We start from the raw sequence: 27,800 nt of genomic DNA, 5'->3' as shown, positions 1-27,800 counted from the left end.
GAAATATTAACTATACAATGCAGAGAGTCATCCACCAGATGGAACCCTTCACTCCGTTTTTTCTTGCGAATAATCAATTTCAATATCATTTAAATAAATAGTGTGCTTGTGCGTCTGCGTACAACTGTGTGTATTTGTATATACAAGTATGTGTATGTGCATGTGTACAAGTGTGTGTGTGTGTGCATGTGTATGTATGCTGTGTGTGCATACATATGTGTGCACGTATGTGGGTGCATGCATGCATTCATGTATGTGTGTGCATACAAGTGTGTTTGTGTGGACAGGTATTTGTGTGTGTGCATACATGTCTGTACGTGTACATGTTTGTACATGCACACATGTTTGTGCACACATACAAGTGTGTGTGTGCATATATTTATGCGTGCATACATGTGTGTGTATATGTGCATGTGTGTGTGTGTGTGTGTACATGTGTGTCTGTGTGTGTGTGTGGCGAGGAGGGAGGAATATTTCAAATATATCTTTTTTATAAAGTTTTGTCACTTGAAAAGTAGTCCATTTTGGTGTTTTTAAATATTACTTGAAACAATGTCCAACTTCAACAAATGCAAACATTCATGAATGTCAGATCAATGGAGAGTTCTTTGAATTAGCTGTTTTCAGTCCATTCGGGCACTATGCCCACTCCATGTACTGAGTGGTATTGATGTGGTGAGAGGGTTCTTGACATGCCATGTGGATACAAGTAGTCAGCAGGTTGAAGATTGCTTGCAGACTGGATCCCAGCTTGAGGGGCACACGGCCGGACTATGGGCTGGCGAGAAACTGAGCTCTGATGCTGAAACATGTTGTGGGTGTCTCCTATCTGCGGAGACGTGTGGTTGGCAACTCCAGAAATGCGAGGCATTAATGGGCTGGATGTGAAGTGTGCTGAGAAGTGTTGGTAGGGCAGTCTGTCCATGGGTTGCATTGTAGTCACTGTGCAGCTGCTGTACGAGGGAACGGTGGCCCACGTGTTACAATTAATGTCATCGAGGCTGGAACTGGGGTCCGTGTCTGCTGTTGAGCCAGCGTACATGCATGCTTGCCGCTGTGCTGAGTCAGTCCTATAGGAGGGAGTAAGACTTTGCTGTTGGGTATAACTTGAGGACCTGTAAAATGGGTCATCCTCTGGAGGGGAGCTTTCTATGTACGACTTCTTGTAAGGATGTTCTGTCGAATTGCAATCTTCTTCAACTGCTTTCAAAAATAAACCAGAGCAGAATAAAATTTCAATTAATGATCAATCACTGCATAAAACAGCATAGACATTATTCAGCTATTAGCAACATTGTGGCATTGGTCAATAAATGTGATGGCAGTGTCCTTAGAAACAGAAACGCAAAGAATAGGAGCATGAATAAGCCATTCGGCCCTTCGAACCTGCTCTGTTATTCAACATGATCACAGCTGATCCTTTATCATAACACCATACTCCAGCACTCGCCCCATACCCTTTGACAACTTTAGAGTTCGGAAATCTATCCATTTCCTTCTTAAATATATTCAGTGGCTTGGCCTCCACAGCCTTCTGTGGTAGAGAATTCCACAGGTTTACCACCCTCTGAGTAAATAATTATCTCAGTCTAAAAGGCCTACCTCATATCCTGAGACTGTGACTCCCTTGTTCTAGACCCTCCAGCCAGAGGAAGTAACATCCCTGTATCAAGCCTGTCCAGCCCTGCCAGAACTTTATACATTTCAATGTAATGCCCTCTCATTCTTTGACCAGTAATGTTATGTGTGCACATCCCTCACAGTCATGTGAGACTTGGAGATCCACTTCTCTCTGGTCACTTCTGAGTTAGAATCTTGGTTTCAAGCCCCACTCTGGATGTCTGAGTATAACACCTTCACTGATGCTGAGAGAGTGCTGCACTGTCAGCGGGCAATCTTTTCAATGAGACTGAGGCCTTATCTGCCCTTCAGGTGGAGTTAAAAGATACCATGGCATTGATCAGACAAAAGCACCCCCTGGTGCCCTCAACAATATGTATCCCTCAACCAATATCACCGAAACATCTGATCACTGGACTAGTAATCCTGAGACCCAGGGCAAGATCTGGGGACCTGGATTCAAATCCCACCATGGTGGATGGAGAAATTTAAATTCATTAAAAAAACATCTGGATTTAAAAGTCTAACAATTACCATGAAACCATTGTTGATTGTTGGAAAAACCCATCTGGTTCGCTAATGCCTTTAAGGGAAGGAAATCTGTTGTCCTTAACCAGTCTGGCCGACATGTGACTCCAGAGCAACAGCAATGTGGTCAAAGATGTGCGGGTTAGGTTGATTGGCTATGCTAAATTGACCCTAGTGTCAAGGGGATTAACAGGGTAAATATGTGCGGTTGCGGGAATAGGGCCTGGGTGGGATTGTGGTCGGTGCAGACTCAATGGGCTGAATGGCCTCCTTCTGCACTGTGGGGATTCTATGATTCTATGATTCTAATGTGGCTGACTCTTAAATGTCCTCCAAAATGGAGGGCAGTTAGAGATGACAATAAATGTTGGCCCAGCCAGCGATGCTCACATCCCATAAATGAATAATTTTAAAATATCGCATGCTGTTTGTCGATCGAGCTGGGTGCAAATTGTTTGCTGCATTTCCTACATTCCAGCATTGACTAAGCTTTAAGAGTACTTCACTGGTTGCATTGAGGTTCTGAGATGTGCTATCTAAAGGCAGCCCCACTCAGCATCCGCAACACATACAGACATTGATAGTTCATCAGCGCTGAATTAACAAACACTTTCTCCAAACAGAAGTAAAAGCTTCAGCAGTTTTTGAAGCTATATTTGCTTCACCAACCTTGTTACATGTGGGCCAATCCCTTTTGTTAGTCAGGAGTTTGGAGTCCTGGGCAACGTCTTCCTAAAGTGGTATTTCCACCAGCTAATCATCGCAGGCAAAAGCTATCCCTTTCTTTCCAGGCAATGACTGAAATGCACTTCCAGGTAAAACAAGATGTTGACAAGTCCAGCCTGTGTGAGGTGGAGCTGGGGTTTGGAAGATGACATTGCGCTGTTCAGGTCACAGCATTCCAGCTTGCCACTGGAGCCCTGGGAGTTGTTTATTTTTTGACACTGGAGAGGAAAAGATAACTGGCTATTTAGAGAAGCCACCCACAGGAGAGACATTTAAACCTCTCAGTGGGAACTTGTGAGGCAGATGACAACTTGTCAGTCTATTCTGTTGTTTCCTCTGCCATAGGATACAATGGATTGGGGGTATTAGAAGCGGGGAGTAGCTCATTTCTAATTTGATTGAACATCCCTCCTTCCATGGTGTAAAATGTGCAGCTGATAATGACATGCCACTGACCCTAAATTCACACTGAAAAGTGCCCTAGTCACTTGAAGTCTCACAACACCAGATTAAAGTCCAACAAATTTATTTGGAATCATGAGTTTTCGGAGCACTGCTCCTTCATCAGGTGAGAGGTGATCACTCACCTGATAAAGGAACAGCACTCCGAAAGCTTGTTGTTCCAATTAAACCTGTTGGACTTTAACCTGGTGTTGTGAGACAAAGAACAAAGAACAAAGAACAGTACAGCACACGAAACAGGCCCTTCGGCCCGCCAAGCCTGTGGCGCTCATTGGTCCAACTAGACCATTCGTTTGTATCCCTCCATTCCCAGACTGCTCATGTGACTATCCAGGTAAGTCTTAAACGATGCCAGCATGTCTGCCTCCACCACCCTACTTGGCAGCGCATTCCAGGCCCCCACCACTCTCTGTGTAAAAAACGTCCCTCTGATATCTCAGTTATACCTCGCCCCTCTCACTTGAGCCTGTGACCCCTCGTGATCATCACCTCTGACCTGGGAAAAAGCTTCCCACTGTTCACCCTATCTATACCCTTCATAATTTTGTACACCTCTATTAGGTCTCCCCGCATTCTCTGTCTTTCCAGGGAGAACAAGCCCAGTTTACCCAATCTCTCCTCATAGCTAAGACCCTCCACATCCTTCTGGTAGTGCGGCAACCAGAACTGGACGCAGTACTCCAAATGTGGCCTAACCAGCGTTCTATACAGCTGCAACATCAGACTCCAGCTTTTATACTCTATACCCCATCCTATAAAGGCAAGCATACCATATGCCTTCTTCACCACCTTCTCCACCTGTGCTGCCACCTTCAAGGATTTGTGGACTTGCACACCTAGGTCCCTCTGTGTTTCTATACTCTTGATGGCTCTGCCATATATTGTATAACTCCCCCCTACATTAGTTCTTCCAAAATGCATCACTTCGCATTTATCTGGATGAAATTCCATCTGCCATTTCTCCACCCAATTTTCCAGCCTATCTATATCCTGCTGTATTGTCCGACAATGTTCATCGCTATCCGCAAGTCCAGCCATCTTCGTGTCATCCGCAAACTTGCTGATAACACCAGTTACACCTTCTTACAAATCATTTATATATATCACAAATAGCAGAGGTCCCAGTACAGAGCTCTGCGGAACACCACTGTTCACAGACCTCCAGCCGGAAATAGACCCTTCGACTGCTACTCTCTGTCTCCTGTGGCCAAGCCAGTTTTCTACCCATCTAGCCACCTCTCCTTGTATCCCATGAGCCTTAACCTTCTTAACCAACCTGCCATGAGGGACTTTGTCAAATGCCTTACTGAAATCCACATAGACGACATCCACAGCCCTTCCTTCGTCAACCGTTTTTGTCACTTCCTCAAAAAACTCCACAAAATTTGTACGGCACGACCTCCCTCTTACAAAACCATGCTGTCTGTCACTAATGAGATTGTTCTGTTCTGAATGCGCATACATCCTGTCTCTAAGAATCCTCTCCAACAACTTCCCTACCACGGACGTCAAGCTCACTGGCCTATAATTACCCTGGTTATCCCTGCTACCCTTCTTAAATAATGGTTCCACGTTCGCTATCCTCCAATCCTCAGGGACCTCACCTGTGTCCAATGAAGAGACAAAGATTTCCGTCAGAGGCCCAGCAATCACATCTCTTGTCTCCCTGAGCAGTCTAGGATAGATGCCATCAGGCCCTGGGGATTTGTCAGTTTTAATGTTACCTAAAAAAACCTAACACTTCCTCCCTTGTAATGGAGATTCTCTTTAATGGGTCAACACCTCCCTCTGAGACACTCCCAGTCAACAAGTCCCTCTCCTTTGTGAATACCGATGCAAAGTATTCATTTAGGATCTCCCCTATTCCCTTGGGTTCTAAGCATAATTCCCCTCCTTTGTCCTTGAGGGGTCCGACTTTTTCCCTGACAACTCTTTTGTTCCTAACATAAGAATAAAATGTCTTAGGATTCTCCTTAATCCTGTCTGCCAAGAACATTTCATGACCTCTTTGCCCTTCTAACTCCCCGTTTGAGTTCTTTCCTACTCTCTCTGTATTCCTCCAGAGCTGCATCTGTTTTCAGTTGCCTGGACCTAACGTACGCCTCTCTTTTCTTTTTGATCAGATCCTCAATTTCCCTGGTTATCCACGGCTCTCGAATCCTACCTTTCCTGTCCTTCCTTTTTACAGGCACATGCCTGTCCTGCAGCTTTATCAACTGTTCCTTAAAAGACTTCCACATGCCAGACGTGGACTTGCCCCCGAACAGCCTCTCCCAATCAACGACCACCAATTCCTGCCTAATCCGGCTATAGTTAGCCTTCCCCCAATATAGCACCCTACCCTTAGGACAACACTCATCCTTGTCCATTACTATCCTAAAGTTAACAGAGTTGTGGTCACTATTTGCCACATGTTCCCCTACCGAAACTTTGACGACCTGACCGGGCTCATTTCCCAGAACTAGATCCAGTATAGCCCCCTCTCTCGTTGGGCTATCTACATACTGTTCCAAAGAACCTTCCAGTACGCATTTTACAAATCCCTCCCCGTCCAGACCCCCAGCCCTAAGCACTTTCCAGTCCATAGCAGGGAAATTGAAGTCTCCCACTACAACAACCCTATTTTTTCTGCACATACCCAGAATCTCCTGACATATACAGACTTCTTACTGTACCCACCCCAGTCCAACACCAGCATCTCCATATCATGGCTGGCCACTTGAAGCAAAGACTTATGTGGGACATGGGCATCACTGGCTAGTCCACATTTATTGCCCATCCCTAGCTGCCAGAGGGCAGTTGAGAGTCAACCACATTGTTGTGGCTCTGGAGTCACATGTAGGCCAGACCAGATAAAGATATAAGATTTTCTTCCCTAAAGGACATTAATGAACCAGACGGGTTTTTCCACAATTGACAATGGTTTCATGGTCATCAGTAGATTCTTAATTCCAGATTTTTTTAATTGAATTCAGATTCCACCACTTGCCGTGGTAGGATTCGAACCCAGGTCCCCAGAACATTAGCTGAGTTTCTGGATTAATAGTCTAGTGATAATACCACCAGGCTATCGCTTTCCCAAATCTGTCTCACCTTTCCTCTTGGTGCAGTGGTAGAGCGGGCTCTGTTCCTGACACAGTGAGTATGGGTTGGGTGGCAGTAACTCCTGAGTCGAGCTGGAAACCCCATTCTCGCACTGGTACTGGGAGCACAGGCTGTTGGACACTGGCAACACTCGCACCTCTCCACTGAACTGATTGGCCGTCGACCCCACACGTTGCCTGACCGTGCTCCTGGGGACCACAGGGTATTCTTTACTGTAACCATATTACAAAATACAAACACCTTGAAATTCAAGGGGGAAAAATAAAGACGCCATTTGGTATTTCAATCCGCAGCGCTTTGTTGTATAGTTCAGGTGACTTAATGATTGAAGTTGTGTATGGACTTTTCCGTCCTCTGAAAATCACAATTGAACCATTTAAGAAAAACGTCGAAGTGATTCTGCCTGCTCTTCCCCTCCCTCCCCACCAATTTTCAGGGGCTATGGGCTAAGTGGGGACTAGCTAGGGTAAATGCATGAGGTTGTGCGGATGGGGCCTGAGTGGGATTGTGGTTGGTGCAGACTCGATGGGCCGAATGGCCTCCTTCTGCACTGTAGGGATTCTATGAAGTGTGGGGAAGTGGAACTAACTGGATTGCTCTTTCAAGTAACTAGTACTCGCATGATGGGTCGATTAGCCTCCTTCTGGATCTTATGTTTCTTATTGAACCAAGTGAATCTACTCGTCTTGTTGCTTTCCACCAATGCAACCAATTACACCTGGGTCCGGTGCTTGCTTCTGAAATATATTTCGACATGCACTCGCATTCAAAGGCTTTGGACACTTGTGGATCGGGACTTTGCCTCAAAAGTCTGGGCAACATAACGCAGACTAAAGACCAAGATTGACCGCACGTGACATGTCTACAATAGCAATTCGGCGTACCGGTCAGTCTCATAACCCACACACGAAGGAAGATTGATTTAAATAGAAAGAGCATTTCGTTTTCCAAAATCGAGTCTTAACTATTCGTTACCTACCGAGTTAAAATCGGTCCGAGGTTTAAAGGCCGAGACATTATAGCCACGTTACAAGAGTGGCTTTATTGGTTGTTTCAACATTCTAAGCCGCTAGGTGAATGCAAACCTTTTTTTCATTCTTTAGAACGCGTTCAGCCATCTCAATATATCTACACGAGGTAGCGGGGCAATGAACGTTCTAACCGAGTCAGTATTTGTGGATGTGTGTGTACACGTAACAATCCCTACAGCACTAAATGGAAAAGGCATGTGGAGCAAGTTACTAATAGTGAGGCGATTTGACTATAAGTGAAACAGCTAGATTGAACTGAGGTCAGTTATATCTCACCCCTGGCCAAATCTTCCTAGTCCCTGTTCTGGACTGTGTACCGTGTGCGGTTTATGTTCGTGTGCCTTACCTTTGCATTCGGGACATTCTGTGCAGCTCCATGTCATCGCTCCCTCGAAACCCCTTTGCAAAAGGGTTATTCTCGATCTTGAGTTGAGTAATCTATATTAGAAATTAGAACGGCGTCAAATCTTTGATGTCGCATTAAAAGCAAAACACTGGCCCGCTTAAAAAATATCCCCTGCTCACTTTATGAAATCTAACCGTGGTGCAACTTGAGGAATGAGTTTTAAAACTGCCTACCCTACCCTTTTTGAACATTTTAATGGAAAAGTGCCCCTCCCACACACTCCTAATATTAAACCAAACGCCAGCGTGGAGTGGGATTGCAGACAGAACTTTACAGACCCCAGTGAAGCCGGTAGTAAAATTGTAGGGAGCAGGAATTGAGTCCGTTGGGGAGGTTACCACGGATGGGATATAAACCTTATCATTAGGTTTGCGTGTACAGGATGTGGCTTGGTGTTTGCTCTGATGAGAAAGTCATCGGGAATCTCCTGCACACATCGAAACCTTACCTACAGTGGGAAGCCTCAAAGCACTGGAGTTCGACTTTGGGGCAATATAATTGTTAGCCTCGTTCAAAGAAGTGTTCTACAAAGTGCCCAACCAGTCCAGAAGACTTCCTGAGGATATACATACACAGGCAGAGAGTGGCTGTGGAGGGGTCTTTCTCTGCATGGAGGTCAGTGACCAGTGGAGTGCCCCAGGGATCTGTTCTGGGACCCTTGCTGTTTGTCATTTTCATAAATGACCTGGATGAGGAAGTGGAGGGATGGGTTGGTAAGTTTGCTGACGACACCAAGGTAGGTGGTGTTGTGGATAGTTTGGAGGGATGTCAGAAGTTGCAGCGAGACATAGATAGAATGCAAGACTGGGCGGAGAAGTGGCAGATGGACTTCAACCCGGATAAGTGTGTAGTGATCCATTTTGGCAGATCCAATGGGATGGAGCAGCAGTATAAAATGAAGGGTACCATTCTTAGCAGTGTAGAGGATCAGAAGGACCTTGGGGTCCGGGTCCATAGGACTCTTAAATCGGCCTCGCAGGTGGAGGATGCGGTCAAGAAGGCGTATGGCGTACTAGCCTTCATTAATCGAGGGATTGAGTTTAGGAGTCGGGAGATAATGCTGCAGCTTTATAGGACCCTGGTTAGACCCCACTTGGAGTACTGCGCGCAGTTCTGGTCACCTCATTACAGGAAAGATGTTGAAGCCATTGAAAGGGTGCAGAGGAGATTTACAAGGATGTTGCCTGGATTGGGGGGCATGCCTTATGAGGATAGGTTGAGGGAGCTTGGTCTCTTCTCCCTGGAGAGACGAAGGATGAGAGGTGACCTGATAGAGGTTTACAAGATGTTGAGGGGTCTGGATAGGGTGGACTCTCAGAGGCTATTTCCAAGGGCTGAAATGGTTGCTACGAGAGGACACAGGTTTAAGGTGCTGGGGGGTAGGTACAGGGGGGATGTCAGGGGTAAGTTTTTCACTCAGAGGGTGGTGGGTGAGTGGAATCGGCTGACGTCGGTGGTGGTGGAGGCAAACTCGTTGGGGTCTTTTAAGAGACTTCTGGATGAGTACATGGGATTTAATGGGATTGAGGGCTATAGATAGGCCTAGAGGTGGGGATGTGATCGGCGCAACTTGTGGGCCGAAGGGCCTGTTTGTGCTGTGACTTTCTATGTTCTATGTTCTATGTTCTATATGAAAAACACTTCTCCTCACATGCCCTCCAAGCAGACGAGTACAAATTGGTTGAATTGGTTGGAGGTTGGTTGAGTTGACAGTATAGGTTCTGCCAGGTGGCTGGACAAACTCCACATACAGGTCAGGAGAAAGGTATCCTCAATGTAATTGCCACCCGGGTCAGGAGCCAAACGAATGAGACATTCCCAAGTAAAAATTAAGGTATTTCGAACCCTGCGTTTATCATTCTTTCAAATGATCATATCCATGACAAATTAATAAGACGCCAAGGACGAAACCTCGCTGATAGTCCATATTTAATTTGACAAACCGGTAGGCAAGTGATTCAGGCAACTAAAACGCGTGCAGTATATGGGCTGGACACCCCTTACCTATGAAGAAACGCGTGTTTAGTTCAGACATTACCTTTCCTCATTTAATGCTTTACGCCACTTGCAAGTTATGTGGTGGTTTCTGGAAAGGCAATCGTCGGAAAATTCGTTTCCAACCGCATCGAACGCCAGCTAACGTTTTCCGTGCGGGTCACGTTAACCGACTAACCGCGGGGCAGTCCCGCCTTTGCCGTCAATAACCCTCATTTTGTCTCTATAAATCTCAGGATTTTCTGCTTAAAGTGTTGGGCGCGGTTGTGAAATCAGCCCGTCCGTTCATATCGGGTGATACACCCGTCAGCTCTGGATATGTCAGGGGAGGGAGCTTCCCGGATCAACCGGGGGAATTTCGTGTGGATATTATTAAACAACCAAATTCGCCCCCCCCCACGAAAAAAAAACAATTTTCATTTGATAAATTACTTTACATTTCAAACTTGTTGGGTAAGGGCGAATAATCCGTTTGGATCTCAATTCCCAAGGCAACACGTACTATTTTTGATTTCGAAAAATTGTACCTTGGAAAAAGTCACGTTATGTATCTAATAACACGATATTGCAAATAATATTTATAACTTGTAAATAATTTAGAAAATATTCCATGTAAAATCGTGATATCAGGTATAAAGCGTGTCTTCTTGCCATTTTCATGGTATATGATAACCATCTTTTTTTTTAAATGCTCACCAAAACCAGATCCGCCGATCGAACTGACCATTTTAGATTTAAATACAGGTCGCATATCAAAAGAACTCCGGTGAGACCAAAACCTGATTTTATGCATGTTTCCATTCTCGTCTTTAATTTGGACGGTCAAAAAATGTGATAAGCACAAAGCTTTAAAATGATGGGATCTTTTCCACACAATTCTAGTGTGTGTGTGTGTGTGATGGAATCGCCCGACTGTTTGCTGAATATTTGGGAGGAGACTGTCGCAGTAAGATCCAAGATCCAAGTTTAGGTGGCTTCAATTTGACGCATTTCCCGGGGAAACTGAGCATTCGGACAATGGGTCCGCGAGGGTTCAAAATGATTTGGGATACGGCTACCTTAGTTAAATGCCTTCTTTAAATGAAACCTATATGAGTTAATTCCCCTCGATAACGATACTAACAATTTCCAGCACGCTGGAATTCACATCTCATTCCCAGATAATTGGGATTGTGTACGCTTTTAAGAAACAAGCTCTGGAAGTGTGAACCTGCAATGAAATCTCTGTACTTGGATAGGCAATGATGTGGATTTCGCTGTACTTGGATAGGCAAGGCAGGACAATCTTCCACCTCCAAAAGATCGCTTTTATAAAGTTAGGTATTTTTTTAAAAACGCAATTCAATATAAAACGCATGGACTTCTTGCAATACTTCCCATCACAGAAAATCAACCTTTTTTTCAGTCAAAGTAGCCCAAATGCTACAGAATCTTGGGTTTGTGAGTTGTGGGTTCGTGGTTATGCAATCTGTGCATGCGTTTTTATTAAAATGATACATGCTAGTTCCCTTTCACCTTTCATGGACAACATGTTAAAAGTCCTGGCTAGTTTCTCTGTAAAGTTAAAACGGATTCCGACTGCCGGGAGTAAATGTTTGCCGCATTTCCGAGTCTGCAACTGTTGAAACGGCACGTAACTGCCATTGAGCGGAGCTCTCAAATAAAGCGGTCCGGGACCAACAGATGGTTAAATGACACCTCACCAAAAGTGATTCCTGATCGATGAAACTTTAACCCTCAACTAATTCCACGTTTTTTTTAACAGAGGCGGAAATTAAAAATTAGACCGGGCTGCTCATATATGTAGGGAGTTATTAAAATCTCCCCTTAAAGCGCCCCCCATTCTAGCAAACCTTAGAGACGGGAAATGTCTATATTGAAGTTGAACCGCAAATGTTGAAATAAAAGTCGAAAATAATCACTATACACAGCAGCTTCATTGAAATCCAAAAGGAGCAAAGAACTTTCTGAACGAGTTAATTATTTATTAGTCTGAAGCTTTCTTTTTCCAGACTCTCTATCCCAGTGTTAATCCATGTTATTGTTTCCAGATGTTTGCGGACCGCATTGTTTTATACTACTCCGTGCAACAACTTATACTCGCGAATCTCTAAATCTTCGAATAGGCAGATGACCGTGTATCAAATTAACAACTGAAGAACGGTTCTAAAACTATAGGCACCCCGGTTTACAATGCGACCCAGAAGCAAGGGAAATCTGCGTGTAACATGCAACCTGGCGGGAGTGTAGCCCAAGTCCCCGGTGGCCAGGTTATTAGTAAGGACATGATGCTGGATGTTGCATTCATTCTCAAACAGTGCGTTCAAACACAAGCATTTGAAATTGCAGAGGCGTGACTTGAGCGAATGGTTTCTGGAAGGTTCCAGCTCGCTCGGTAAATGCCTACCTTGTGGTTCTGGTAGGAAGTCACCGCGATAAAGGCGGTTTCGGAGAACGCGTGGGTGCAGAATGCCGTGTTCTTGGAGCCGAATCCGTTATTTTCGTCCGCCTTTACAATGTGCAACCTGGGCTGGTATTTGTGCATGGAGTTTAGAATAATCTAAAAGGGTGAAGAAGAAAAGAGAACCACACAAATGCAGTCATTTTAGTATCCCTCCCCCTGCACCAAAACAGTTTCGCATTTGCCTTAGCATTTTTGGCAACTTTATTATGGGGAGTCTACTCTAAGGGAAACTTGTGTCTGGCTTTTTTCCCCACAATGCAGAACGGGGAGAAAGGGGACATTAACCGGCACAGAAGAACAGGCATTAAAGGCCCGTTTTACTGTGGGCCCACTGGCTACATTTTAAAATTAAAAAAACTATGTTTTAAACATCCCTCCACCTTTTACACCCTCCTCAATTCCACAATATTCCTAATTTGAATTGTAACAGGTTGCAGCCAACATTTACAAATATTTGGGGATGGGTGCGGATTTGCACAGAGTGTGGCGCTGCTTTTGTTCAATATTTGGTAGCATCTTAACCTGCCCCCAGTAAGAATGCTCACCTCTTGTGGACATTTTTGGAGGTGGTAGGGGGAGGATGTGGGTGGGTGGGGGGGGGGGGGTGGTGACAATTTTAGTTGCAAATCTGTGTGGTATCAAAGTGGCTTTCGAAAGACTTCTTTCTCCAATTATTCTAAGATCGTAAAGATTGTTGGTGGAGGGGGTTGGGTGGGGGGGGGGGGGGAGTGGGGGTAGGAGGGGAGGGGGGAGGGAATCTGGCGACAGAAAGACGCTGCCTGTCCCGCCATCGCAGACCCTGCAAGTCATCTCTACTCGGAGCCTTCCTCATCTTTCAGACTTAGTCAAATTGCTTTGACAGCCCCGTAAGCCCTAGACATCAGTGGCGAACGATCTAATGATTTTTAATTTCATTACATCCCGCTTAATTGAGAGGCTACCAGTACTGGTTTCATCTAGCAATTTGTTAAATGAATTTCTCATTGTTGCCCCTCCAAACGTTTGTTTAGAGGGGTCCTTACATTCGCCGTTTTTTCACAGTAGGGAAGGCGGCCTTCCACCCATCGCAAGGCAGTTTCCAAGGCTACCGTTACCTAACGAAGTGCTTGATGTCTGCCAAGCACAGTTCCCTGTTCTGGTAAACAAACCAGGGGAAACCCTGGCGCAGACGCCTCGAACCTATTCGCGCTCTGCTTCCCTTTCTTAACCTGTGTTCTCAGCTCCAGATAAAGCCCACAGATTACACAGAGCCTGCTGTCAGTGTTGGCCACTTTAGGATACGCTCTTTCGAAGTATGTATTTTTTTGTATATCAAACGGTGGGGTGAGGGATAGGGAGGGGAGGAGGAGGGGGTACATTTTACAGCAGAAAATCAGGAAGTGCTTTCAGAAGATTTCAATCGGTCAACAGGAGTCAAAATACAAGAGAATGGCTGAATCTTTACAATGCAGCGATACATATACAGTGCATTGTACAGGATTCCTAAGCCTGGCTTAGCAAAGGCCTTCTCCCATAATGCTCTTATTGTTTATGTCATTGCAGGCCTTCCCATCCCATAATACACAGCAGCACAGTGAGGCAATGTGCAGTCAACTTCAGGTGGAGAGGAAAGGCTCAAGCCTCCAATGATGTTGTGGCTAAATTAAAAAAAACACTCGCCAACCCTCCACTACAGTTGAAATCGCAGCTTGGTCAACATCCATTTCGAATAAATGAATAAATATTCGCCTTACACTAAATGTTCTACCAACATGATCACCGCAGAACTTTCTTATTAACCCTTGGTAGACTATGTGCCAGCTAATTGAATCAGTGCAAACCGCAATATCCTTTTCAACAGCAACCGCTCTAGATGCGTTTACTTTTAGAGCCAGTAACTTTCGATAATACTTAGTACTTTCTCCCCCAAGTTTCGATAATACTTAGTATTATTTTCCCCCCAAGATCCGCTCGATTGAAAAATTGTACGGTTTGAAGACAAAAAAACGGAGCTCTTCGGCCGTTAATGGACATAAAGAGAATTTAAAATACAAGTAAGTACGCACTTACGTGCCCGAAGGGATCGAGATGGTTATTGGTGAGTTTGAGCTTTTGGAAGGAGACTAGCTGTCTCATCCAGTGGGCCCCGGTGGCAGGTGAATCTGGGTGAACGTACAACCTGCCTGGCATTGCAGGCTCTGCTTTCCCAGTCACAGACCTTGCGGAAATAAAGCATGGGGAACGGTTAGATTACTCGGAAGTTCAACTCCAACAATTTGCCATCAGTTCGGACAACGGATTTGGACCTGGCCCGGAGAATATACCATGTAAATATTATTACCATTAAAAAAAACAGATGCCACTCTCTACGATATATATATTGGAACCATATTACATAAAGGACGTTAATGAGAGGATAGTTCCAGATACTTAAGAGGAACTGCCATATTCAACTGAGAGGGAGAAACTTGGCGTATTGCAAAACTTCTGATCTCTTTGATTCAAATGGTCTGCCCATCGCTGTTATGTATTTGTGTTTAGTTAAGTATAATGGGACATATTTCCTCATTCATTTCGTGCTTGTATTATTTAAGAACATTGACACAATAATATTCCGAATAAGTCACCCTTACGAAAGAATTAAACTTTTATGCGATACTGAACAATACAATCTACACGATGCCGTTGAGGAGACGCCGATCACTTATCAATTTAGAGTCTTTTTTCCTGCTTCTTATCCAGGAGGTGGGAGGATGCTGTAATCGCCACATTATACTGGGTAACGCTTTTAAACAACTCATCATTCGCATCTCAACCACAGAAACCGTGATAACCCTGAATCTATCCAAGCCAACCGCCATTCATTCTGCCCAATAAGTGATAAACCAGATGCAAAAAATAAAAAGCCGCCCAGCACTTACCATTTATTATCAGCGAACTTGTAGCGGTGATCATCCGCTGGCACAATGTCCATTAGGAGTATGTATTTTGTCTTCGGATTTAACCCGGTCACCTTCACTTTGTAACTAGGAAACATGCGTCTGAAAAAGGGTGGAGAGGGAGACTAAATCATTATTGTACATGAATAATAAAGAGTGTAAAATGTTCACTCTGGCAAAAATTAATACATAGGTTCAAAATAATTAAATATATTATTTAATTCAAATGGCATGCCCATCGCTGTTATGTAGTTGTGTTTAGCAAAATATAATGGGACATATTTCCTCATTCATTTCGTGTTTGTATTATTGAAGAACAGTGATAGATATAGTAATATTCCAAATAAGTCGCCCTTACCAAAGCTGCCTCGCTGTGCTCAGTATTTGCTGTCAAATTGTTTTATTTTGAATGCACTCGGTAACATTAAGAAGCCAACTTGTGAGAAAGGCAATTGTTCACTCTGAAGAAGACACAACACGGTGTGTAATTCATGTGCAGAGTAAACACGGATTATGAGAGCCGTGTTTAAACAGGCGGCGTTAATGCACAAGTGGCACACACACACAAACATGGCTTCGATCGCGGCCTAATTTGCAACATGCAGAGAAAGTCTAATGCTTCGCCTTACTGCATCAAGGAGTGACTGCTGGTTACAAATGTTCGACGTGTTTACAAAATACTCTTGGAAAACAAAACTGGCCGCGATTTTAGTCGGTTAAGAATCGCACTGGAAGTGAACTAAAGAGCTTTTTAAAAAATGGAATAGCTGGATTTCTTGTCTTGCCGAATCATCCCTGAACAGCTGGAATATATGTAGATCTTTATAAATATTTATCACTCGTTCAGCGTAAGTGGGATGAAAATGAAAGGCCTCGAGGGAGCATGTTGTGTGCTTGCAAAAAAACAATGCATTTTAGAACAACGCGGTAGGCACCAGCCTTGTGGCGAATCTCCCAGCGCCGCCTGTTCGAATGTCCTGCCGGAAGTTCCCTCAACCTGCAACTTTGTGACTTATTTGCAATATAACTGTGGATAAGTTCTCCTAACGTATAAACTCGGAATAAACGGGGGAATTTTCCGTCTCTAAACATGATATAGAACAGGACGATCTCATATAAATAATGCATTTTATTGTGTCGAGTTCTGCTCCTTAAACACATGTTCCTGGAATTTTGTAAGCACGGGAGTTTTTTGTGATAACTGTACTGTAGTTTCCACAGTCTAAGGAGAGTCAAAATTTGCCTTTCCGAGGCAATTATTGAACGCTTTTATTTACAACTCACAAAAGACTTGGCTGTAACCTCATGGCTGACAGGTTCTGCTCTCCCCAGTCACTTTAAATATTTCATATTAAAAATTGATTAATCTCAGCCTGTCTAATGTTGTGCATTGCCGCTATTATCTATTATATTCCCCCCTCTTTAGAAACACTTAAAGATTTCCCTCTGGGACCCCAAACGGGGTTTGAATAGTCCGAAAGGAGTTCTATCCACGCCGAAGTTTAGGTAGTCGAAATGATTCCATTTTGGAATCACCGTGGTGCGAAGACGATTCCAGTCATTGTAAACACTCGCGGTTATTTACTGCAGCGTTGCATTTCAGTCGGCGGATGGGCCCTTACCTTCCTGCTTTAGTAATGATCATCTCAGTCCCGACTTCGTGAAATTTTAACCACAGCTCCCGTTCGTGCAGATAAACCTTGATACCTTCCATGCCCTACAACAAGTGGGGATGGTAATTAATGCATGACTATTGTCAAAGTTATTACAAAATAAATGTAATCCAATGTGCTAATGCAAAGATATCTAACCGCATTTAAATGTCTGGTGTGCTGATCGAATGCATTGTAAGTTATAGTCCAAAAATCTGTAACATGGTTAATAAATCAAACCTGCGCGTACACCAAAGGTGTCAGAGATACATTTCTCGACATATACATGCAACACCTAGTTGTTACTCGTGTTCAGCAATAACATGCACTTGCCCTGTATGGTATGCTGCACATGGTTTTGTCAGTGTTGGGGTGTCGAAGACCAACCTGTTGAGTATATGTAGCTTGTTGTGGGGAGGGAGGTTTGCTGGCGACCCCGAGCTGGCTGTCCTGTTTACTTTCAGATGAATGCTCCTTGGGCTCGGGGTCGCTGTGCGCTGTTGCTGACAGCCCGAAGCTTTCCTCCGTCTCCGCCATATTTCGCCACACAATCCTTGCAAAAGAGGCACCAAATAAAAAAAAACCCAAACGCTGCCAGGTAAATGTTATGAACGTACAGCGAGCATCACACAGCAGAACTCCCTCCTGCCAAATACACACAAGAAAAAAAATTAAAAAGCTTAGAAGGCGGCAAAAGCAAAAAAAAAGAGGGAGGGAGGGGGTGAAACGCCCTTAACAAGAACAATTTTCTAACCAGAGGTACTAAACTAGGTATTACAGAATGCAGGCCTTTTATATTAAGTTATGGAAAATTGAAGGGGGGGGGGAGATAATGTCAATCTTAAGCTGACTCCAAAAGATAAATGAGGTATTCACGAAATTCGTCTGGACTTCTGGAAAGAGTAATAAAGATAAGATTCCAGGCAGCTTTTGAGCAACCGTTTGATTGGAGTATAAGCAGCAATTACATTTCCTCGACTTTACAGACCCGTGTTTTGTGTGGTATACCAACTTCTTCCACTGTTTCTTTTTTATTGCCCTGTTTAAGTGTCGGTAGCCTTCGACATTAGCCCGAGGTTGTAGCGGTGTTGTTACAAAGACTATTGTTTCCCCCTCCCTGACACTGGTGCATTCACTCACGGTACACTCCGAGTTAGGAAACCCACCGAGCACGTGATCGTGTGTAGTTTGCAAGTGTGTGTGTGTATGTGTGACCTCTTGAAAAGCAAAATACTCGAGACGACCCTTTATTCCCCAAGTGAGACTGAGTTTTAAGATCTAAAAGGAAAATCGTTGTTCAACTTAAAACGATCAATCCCTCCACCCCACCCCCCCCCAACCAACAGAAGTAAATTACGATTGTTCTGATATATTCAAGGAATCATTCAATCGCGCTATTTTGCCACTGCTATGGTGTATAATTATGAGTCAGTTGTTGCATTAGTCAAGCATTGACATCTACTTTCATTTGGGAGACCAACTAACACCCAGTCAACATTTCCTGCAACCTCATTTGATATGGTTAAAAATATTCACTGTCATAAAGTATAAAAGTATGAAGAAAATACAAAACCCTGCATGCAACATAATTTCGCATGATTTCGCTAAATCGTTTTAGAGTTTGTTGAAACTGAAATAAATTAAACATACTGAATGCGTCTAGCTCAACTCTGCTTAAACTAGGCCCGTGTTGATAACATGCAAAGGATCAGAGGAGGATTATAATGTGAAATTATATGGGCCAGATTTGCCCTGGTTATGAGACATCTAATGCTATTTATGTACATTAAATGTATATTTCCTCGGCTCCTGACACTATCAGTTTGATACAGACCCGTCTACATAAACACATGTGCGAAACACATTAATGTAGAATCTTTTAGTTACCAGTATTCTTAATATTGCTTGGATGTTAATTTATGAATTACCCCGTAATTTTGAATTCTACAATGGCGTTCGGCTTTAAATGCGGGAGAGCATTCTCATGGGTCTTTAAACTGTGCACTTAATTAGCCATGCGTTTTAAGCATTGGAATACCGTTATAAATAATTCACACCAATCACAAAACACAGCGTGCGGATCTGTAATCCACAGCATTAACTTGCAAAACCGAATTATACTGAGGGTAAGGTGCTATGAAAGCATCACATGTTTCAAACAGTATGCAATGGATATTTAGCGGCGTTACGTATTGTTTTGAAATAGTTGTTCTCTTTAAGTGAATTTCTTTTTTTTAGTTATTTAGGCTGTGTAAATTGAAATGGTTTTTTAAAAGGTGATATGTATGAGCAATGTCGGCAAATAAAGTTGCCCTGGGAGGATGACACAAGGTTGTTGTACCAGTACTACAACTGTGTCAAGTTAAAAAAAAAATTGGCCCTTTTTCGGAAGACATTGTGAGTTGTACAACATTGTGGCTATTCCATGCTTTGAGTCGGGGGGCCTCCCAGAAGAAGCAGTAACCGAATCCAGCAAATGAATGGTTTGCAAAGTTTCTCGGCTGAATGAAAGGCGATAGTAATGTATTTCTGACTATATTAATTGGGCATGCAAAAATGATCGAAATCAGAAATCCTCAACACCGGCTGTTGCTCGGAATGGACGAATTGAATGCTAAATTCTCAAACTTTGACTTGCATTATTAATATTGAAGTTGGGTGGAAAATCGGGGAGCCCGAGAGTGAAACGATATCTATCTGCAAGATAGGCCGCGACACGGTGTGTGTGTGTGTAAATACACACTGCCCACTGGTCAGTGTCCCATCATTAAGCGGTCTGCTTTTATTCCTTTTTTACACGCTGTACTTTCTCAATCAAATAGATGACCATCTCTTTACATTTCGAAAAAGACTGGCCGACTGTCATTGGCAACGACGCGAAATGCTTCCCCTGTTTTTGTTTAATTTTCCACGTAGGCCCCGTTATTCGCTGATGAACGCTGAGACAAATAACGATCCCTGGTTTCGCACACAGGCGCCCATTTGAACAGCACGCACACTAAGCAGAGAAAGCAAAACGCAGGAGGTCAATCCCGAAGGAGGGAATTAGTAAATGTACCTTCCGATCTCTCCACGCCGAGAGGGTGAATCAAACAGCCCTTCTCAATCGTTGTTTTCCCCGGTTAGGCACAGAACACATCCCAGGCTGAACAATCCATGGATCTCCAGAGGTGCTGCACTTCCCCAAACACTTCCAGGTTGCAAGGGGAGAAGGGGGGGAGGATCCTGAGAAATAAAGAAGATAAGGGCCTTATCGCACTGTATGGGGGGGGGGGGGGGGGACACCTAGCCGTGAGAGAGAAAAAGAGAAAGTTGCCGAGCAGAGAGAGCTAGTGGGGAAGGAGTTCCTCCAGAAGGTGGATATACTGGGTGCTGAGTGTGTGTGTGTGTGTGGGGAATATAGGAAATGCGTGCACATCCAGAGGAGCGCGCTGACTGCAATGACGTGGTGGGAGTCTCAAAGTGCTGAGCGTCTGCCCAACCAGCGCTGCTGCACACAGAGCGACTCATCCCAAACCCCCCCAGCACCCTGGCAGCTCAGACACAGCACAAAGACACGGTGAAACTCAGCAGCACCCCACCATCCATCTTGGTCCATTCCTCTAACCAACCCCCCCCCCCGCCACCCCGTCCAAAAAAAAACCCAACCCCCTCAATACAAAAGAGACCTTTCAGCATAGACTGGACGTGACGATCACTCTAAATAAAACTTCCCTGATCACAGTGAAATACAAATCCGATTCCACCCCCCCCCCCCCCCAACCTTTTTTGAGATTGGAGATAACTTCGCAGTTCACCCTGACGCTAACCAGATGGAGAAACAGAAATGAAGGAAGTCACAAGCCTGTTTGAAGGAGCAATCATTGAGATACAGTACTGGGTACTTCTGTGGTTTGTTTTGTGCTTGTCACAAGAGGGGAGGGATTGTCTGAGTAGTTTATTTATTTTTTTGGATCCGAGGTGATATCCTCTCGAGGTTAGAGCATTCTACAAATTCCCTGGGCTCCTCCAATTTAAATACATCTAACTTTCACTTTGGTTCAGACGAGCAAAGACCATTTGAGTTTGCAGCATTGTTACCGCGTTGATTTGGTTTTCAGGTTTATGTTGAATAGCTCAGAGTCTAAACGTCTTGCTGTCTCGTTCTACACTCTGAAAAGAACCAGATTAGAAACTGCATTTTTGATTTCCCAACGATGGGTGATCACTTTCGCTGTCCTATCGAGTATGGTTTACATCGAAATGCCATACGTGGTCCTTAGTGGCTTTTTGGATCGAGCGGCATCATTAATAAATTCCTGCCCGTGCAATTGAGCTTCTGCCTGTGAAACGTACGGGCTAATATAGCTCTCCATTCACCGTGCAACTTTCAACGGTGGAACATCAGATCAGAAGCCAAGGACACACAATAGCATTAGGACAAGGGCCACTGATGTACACATTATGTCCCGTAGCTGTGAGATTGAGAGCACCTGACTATACAGGGGGGAAACAACCCGCAGAATATTCCTGCAATAAGCAAAATGCAGAACTTGCCACATATAACCAGAACGACTCTCGAAATTACCTTAAAACATGCCTCAGGAACCAGTAAAATACACCTAGCGTGACGAATAGCAATTTCCATTCTCCTTTCTAATATTTCGACAGCGCTATTGAAATTGGCTCCTTACACTAAGTATTAGTATGTTTAATATTAAGACAACTACAAAATAACAGTTTGGAGGAAGGCAGGCATCTCACCCATGCACCGAATATTGTTTAGGGTTTAGGCTATTGTTTAGGCTACAAAAGTATGGCTGGGATATTTGGTACAGGATATACATGGCATCTGACTCCATCTCAAACTGGATACTATTATACTATATGGGTATTAAAGCCGTGATAGCAAACCGGAAAATTCCAGGGTTAAAATGCATCAAACCAATTTCTAAAATACATCAAGTAATGGTCTTATTCAGATACGTTTTACATACCGACAGTGTGCGGGATTCCTGTATTCGGTGAAATAATGCTTCTTCCTTGCTGGCCTCAGGCTTATTACGGAGGGTGGTGGTGGGGGGGGGGGGGGGGGGGGGCGTTGGGGAGGTGGAAGAAAAGGTCTTATTGAACCTCGAGAATGTCTCGGCCCAGTAGCACCGCCAACGCCAAGCAACTCTCGAATTCAACCGGGTTCAACGTCTTGAACGAATGTAATATTGGGAGGTATATTCCTCGTCACACGCCAATAGATAAAGAATGCTGCGAGAATATCCGCGTTAACATCCGCCATTCACCTATAGAACTGGCCGACGTCACCAGCACGCAACTCGCCTTTTTGTGTTGGCTTGTGTTGGGGGGTGGGGGGGGGGGAGGTTAAACCTGAATCAAGATTATTCCTGCCAATGCGAATGAAATTCCAATCAAACTGCTGATGTTCGAGCGCTGTATTATAGAGCCGGATTTTTAAAAATCCCGGAATGCTTATTAATGCTGGTTGTCTCAAAATTTTCAATGGCCAGAGTTCGAACACAGTTAGTGACAAACATCTACATTTTGAATTTAACAAGGCGCCCGCCTGCTGGATTTGTGCTATTAGCCGAAATCTTGTCAAATGAATGGACAAACACTTCGGTGACAAGTTCTTGCTATACATAGTAATTGATAACCCGTGAGTTCACCGGTATCAAACGATAAAGGCGAGGAACCAATTATTGACGGTGATTAAAAACCAAGCTAATCCTCTCTCACACGGCCAACAGAAACCAAACTTTTAAATCGTTCGGTTCCTCTAAACGATGTGCTGTTAAAAATGCCAAGAATTTTTGGAGTGACGTCGCGTGTCTGGCACATTTGATAGTAAATGGGTAATGCCAATGTTTTTTTAATATAAAAAAAACAAGTAATGTTGAGATGGTATTGAGTGAAAAGGGTCAGGGGTTGTAAACAGCATCAGTGGTCTAAAAGTTTTGTATGTGGGAAATAATGTTAGCAGCCGCGATTGGCAAGTTCCTGCGTTAAGTGAGTGAAGCCGAATTTCTGTGTCATGGACATTGGTGGCTATTTATAACATGCACTTATTTATGCGCCGTCAAACATTTAGAGTTACTTCTAGTTAACGTAAACTCCGTAATGGTGATAGTTATTTTCTGAAAGAGCTATCACACTGCATCTAGCTAATGGAATTTAGAAGTCACTGTGGCTTAGAGGGAGTGAGAAAGATATGTACGCAAAGATAATGTCAAATAAAAATGGTAATCGGCCTCAGTGTGTTTCTGTGATAAAATAATGTATCTCATTGCTCAGATGTCAATATTAACTGCATTTGCGAATAATATCATGTGGCTAAATTAGTGTTTGCGTCGCAGTGTCGCGTGGAAGCGTCAGATAAACTTTAGTATGCTCAAGGTGGGGACTAAATTGAAGCTATATTCGCCGGGCTATTCCATAAAAGCGTGTGACCGCAGCTATTTATCCACTTTATGCAAATAATTTTTCAGAAACAGGCGGAGTCATACCTTGCTACCGAATTGTTTTGACTGCAAACAGCACCATGGGAACCTGATCTAGTTATAGACACAAGGGCGGGCAGACACTCACTTCAATCCAATACGTACACGGGCTCACTCTTAGTTGCCCAGCTAGTCCTGTCCCTGTTCATGTCTTACAGAAAAAGAAAGCTTATGTAGGAATGGCAGTGTGCATCAGTTACCATTGTCGAGTAGTCCTGTATGTTCCCGGGCGGGTTGGATGTTCTTCTCTCATAAGATTGTTTCTGTAAAATACTTTGCTCGGGCACAACATTTTATTTTGTAGAAATAGCGTTCCGAAACCCTGGGATCAAACCAGGTTTTATAATTTGGCAAAAAAAAACCTTTCATCTCATCTCATATCATATCCTGGCCCATACAAATTCCATGAAGCTCAATCAACTCGAGATACTCTTGCATTATTATATATTCAAGCGGTTTTATTCTTTAAGAGCATCGCATGATGAATAATGCAAACCTACCAATTGCACTTTTCACATCGATGCCTCTCAGAACACTTGTCACTGTAATACGGGTTATATCAGGTCACTGCGAGGTGGAGTTAAGGTCTACAAACCATACTTTACACGGTTTCAATGGCGGTGGGACAAGAAATAGTAAACGTGCAGAAGCTTCAAAAAATTGTACAGTGATCCAGGCATTCCAATTCGCAGCAGCACAAGTTTTACAACCAAACTTTGAATTCAGCGAGTATCGTGTTGCATTGAGTTTAATTTTACTTTGCATTCAGAACCTACCAATCGCTGAAGCGTATATATTCCTCTCTGAAGCGTTTTTAAAATACTTTAAACGGGTAACTGTTAATAAAAACTATTTCCATTTCACCACTCGCTCTCATAAACGAGCGGCTGTTAAAGAGATTTAGCAAACTTGTTACTGAATCACGCCATTATTCAGAAGAATTGCTACATACACATACCGCACTGAACATTCCATTTTATCGCCAGTATGTTATTACTTTAAGGGAGTAGTGTGTAAATGTATATGCAAATCTGAAACCCTGCTTATGTTAAATTGAGTTGAATGCGTTTTTTATAATAAGCCGTTCATTCTATGCGTGATGCCAAGTATATAATGTCCATTGCACGGTGATGTGAAATATTCAATCACCTAAAACCAATTTCGATTGGATTTCAAATCTGACTGCGTTTAAAGGTTTTAATCCGACTTTCAGAAATCGAATTGTCTTATATATTCAAACGTTATTTCCTTATTATACCGAGGTTGCAGTAAACTTTAGTGCAGTCCATATTTTGGGGCTTTGTGGAATGTGGCTATTTCGTAGGCATACCACAGCAGAAGCTGACTCAAGTCAAATGGAGAAAATTCGTAATAAAGTTTAAGCAAATGCGATGATGGTAACGGCGATGCCCATTACAAAGCAAATAAAAATGAAAATATTGTGGCATTAATTCACTCATCAATCCCCAAGTTGCTCGTGACAAATGTAAAATAATCTGCGTTAAGGTGGGATACTTCAATCTTTGCTTCATAAATACTGCAGCTGTAGAACTCCAAATGAATACGTGACACAGCGAATAACAAGGTTAAAAAAGGAGGAATATGTAATTGCTGAATAATATTGGACCAGGGACTCGCAAAGCAAACATTTGCACTTAAGTTCAAAGTTGAAGTGAATTTCTGCACCATTTTAAGGCAAAGCAATTGGAAAAAATATGCTGGCAAAATTTCAAATTGATTTGGAGACTGTTGTTCAATTGTAACACCCATATACTTCAGAGTTGTGCTTACGTCAAGCCTTTCCCGGTGGATTAAATTGCCGTACTGGGGACATTTAAATAAAAATAATAATTGTACACTTAAAAGAGAAACACATGAGGAGTATTTATACTCATATAAACGATTTGTGTGGAGAACACTATAGAGTCAATAAAAATAAAAAAAAAACCCTGTTTAATATTGTCGACTGCAGAATCAAGTATAGTCACTCCGAAGTTTTCGACTTACAAATTCCGTTTAGTCCCTCAAATTTTGACCAACAAGCGGTACATTTGTGTTTCTCTCAATGCATTGCTCGATTTTTTTTTCACGTTTTGGAATGCATTTGTGGATTTTTGATAGAAAACAACTAATGATTCCGTAGAATCGTCCTGCGAAAACCTTACTTTGGTTTTATAGGTCACTTGTACAGCAAATATACATGTGTAACCCCGGGCAGGTTAATCAGTCCCCTATCAATCAAAAGTTTACGAGTTAACAGGAAGTGCTGCAAAGATGAAAAGTACTGCAAAACTGTTGGAGACATCAGCCGAAAGAACATGTCGCTTAGCCTTCACGATCTCTGTTCTCTCTCAGTAGAGGATTAAAGGCATGTATCTTTAACGCGGCCTGTTGTTGGCGCCAAGTGGTGTGTTATTAATCATGACTTTTAGCTGCATTTCCAGTAAAGGCTATGTTGCTACAATTCTTCCCCGCCAAGTTAAGATAGCGATGCAAACACATATTTTACCCATTCTGTCTAGTTCTCTACCTTAGCGCTGGTCACTCGCTCAAGTCAAGAGTCTGTCTAATAACCATGCAGCTGTAAGGCGGTACTTTAAAATGGCAAAGTGATCATATTGGTGAAAAGATGCGAGTTCTCCCCGGGAGGATTAATCTGTTCCCGAAGAAGGCAAATATATCAAACACTTCCAGGTCTAAACTCAAAAGAGGCCTCAAATGTATTAACGTATTCTGTGGGGAAATCTTCGATGGGGTGTTTGCTGTGAGTTAATATAACCTTTAAACCCAGTTTTGCTTTAGTTTAGTGCTAATTTGATCAAACGCTACGTACATTCATGGCACCCAGCTGCAAGTGGTGAGTATGCCAAAGTGTTGAGGGGAATGCTTTCAATATATCCCCTTAATCAGGAAAAGTTAATTGTTCGTTTTGCAGAACGGTGGAAGTGCAAATGCAATGATCAAGTGGGGCAGTGTACCAATGATTCGCATAAACATAAGGAGCCTGTGACATAAATGGCTTAACTATTTTGTCCCTGGCATCTACATGCATCATTGATTGTCAGATCATGCCGACAACCCAAAACATTCACAGAATACACCCCAATTTTGTAAAGGAGAGAGGAACACTCACATTTCAATCAAGGTTCTCGGCTACAACTCTTTGCATATTTGCGTTTTTCTAACCTGGCTCACATTCAGTGTATCCTAACATACAATTAAAGCGTTACTGTGAAAATTGCCTCCCCCTTTAAATACATTTCAATGTAATCGGTTTCGTTTAATGACATTCTTCACGTTCCATCTTCATGGAAAACCACAAGCACATTTGATAAGAAGCGTATTCAATCAGGTGGTGATTCTGAACCGAAGCACATTAAGTTTATTTTCATTATGTGTGAAACTGATGAGCTTGTTTACCGACTTGTGTAGACGCATTTAGAAGGTTGACTGTTGCTGTTGTCCATTGTATAATAAACAAGGCCAATCACCTTCCATTTCAATCCGAAATTGCGAATTTTCATGTGAGATACTGTTGTATTCTGCAAGTACCGAACAGTGCCACGATGGATGTATATGTGAATAATGTCTATATCTAGAGAATAGAAAGCTAAAAACCTGCCAACACTGTACGCAGGTTGGAAATGTCAATTCACATTTATAATTAATTGTATTTCCGAGAGAAATGATTGCATCTTTTAATCGACTGATTTTTCCCCAGAGTAGGTATTGAACGTGGAGATGCTGATAATAAGTTGATTTAGAAATTAAAGTGAATTGAAATCATCAAGTCTTTGCAGCTTTGAGACCAACGGTTCTGGCCGTTGCTTGATTCATATATCCTAACATTGGTTTGTTTGCAGAAGTGGATCACAGAGGGTTTTTAGAATGTATCTTTACATTTCAGGCTGCTTTAGTGGTTTATTTCTGTTAAGTTTTGGAGGAATGCATTTCATTTTTTTAAGCCCGCCGATCCTTTTCTTTCACTGTCAACGGATATACAATTCGTCACCAACATTGCAACAATATCAAATTAGCCAGGAATACAATGGTATTTTGACCTCGCATCCATCACATTCCCTCCCTCTCCCAATATTACCTTTCACGTGACAATTCGACAAGTTTGGCGATTCAATAATTTGATGATAATCACTACTAGGTGGACATCGAGTCAACATGCCAGGACAGCAGAGCTGTGAGAACTTGTGATTGTCCAACTGTGAGTTTGCTGTGTGCAAATCTGCTGCAGTGACTACATTTGTAAAGTACTTCATTGCCTGTGTAATCATGCTGGATCGTGAAATGAGCTACTTAAATCAAAATTGTTCTTCTTCGGGACTGATGATCCGATTATCACCATAGGGTGAATGCCAGTGCCTTGGCTGTTAGATTTTAAGTATTG

At 43.1% G+C, this 27,800-nt stretch overlaps 1 protein-coding gene across 2 annotated transcripts; it reads right to left on the bottom strand.

Annotated features, from left to right (window-relative positions):
* Window positions 1–613: 613 nt before the first annotated feature.
* Window positions 614–17,444, bottom strand: LOC144503147 (T-box transcription factor TBX5-like). Of its 2 annotated transcripts, XM_078227657.1 has the most exons (9): window positions 17,295–17,444; window positions 16,878–16,972; window positions 15,238–15,357; window positions 14,387–14,534; window positions 12,281–12,433; window positions 7,819–7,910; window positions 6,430–6,653; window positions 851–1,200; window positions 614–802 (listed from the first exon to the last, which is right to left on the bottom strand). In XM_078227657.1, exons 1-9 carry the CDS (start codon window positions 17,442–17,444, stop codon window positions 614–616), a joined length of 1,521 nt encoding a protein of 506 aa, XP_078083783.1. The 2 variants fall into 2 exon arrangements, with proteins under 2 accessions (XP_078083783.1, XP_078083782.1); XM_078227656.1 differs by having other exon boundaries at window positions 614–1,200.
* Window positions 17,445–27,800: the final 10,356 nt, after the last annotated feature.

The sequence above is a fragment of the Mustelus asterias genome, chromosome 13 (assembly GCF_964213995.1).
Source record: "Mustelus asterias chromosome 13, sMusAst1.hap1.1, whole genome shotgun sequence".
Lineage (NCBI taxonomy): Eukaryota > Metazoa > Chordata > Chondrichthyes > Carcharhiniformes > Triakidae > Mustelus > Mustelus asterias.
The sequence above is the reverse complement of the archived record's forward strand: the minus strand, read 5'-3'. Positions and strand labels throughout refer to the sequence as shown.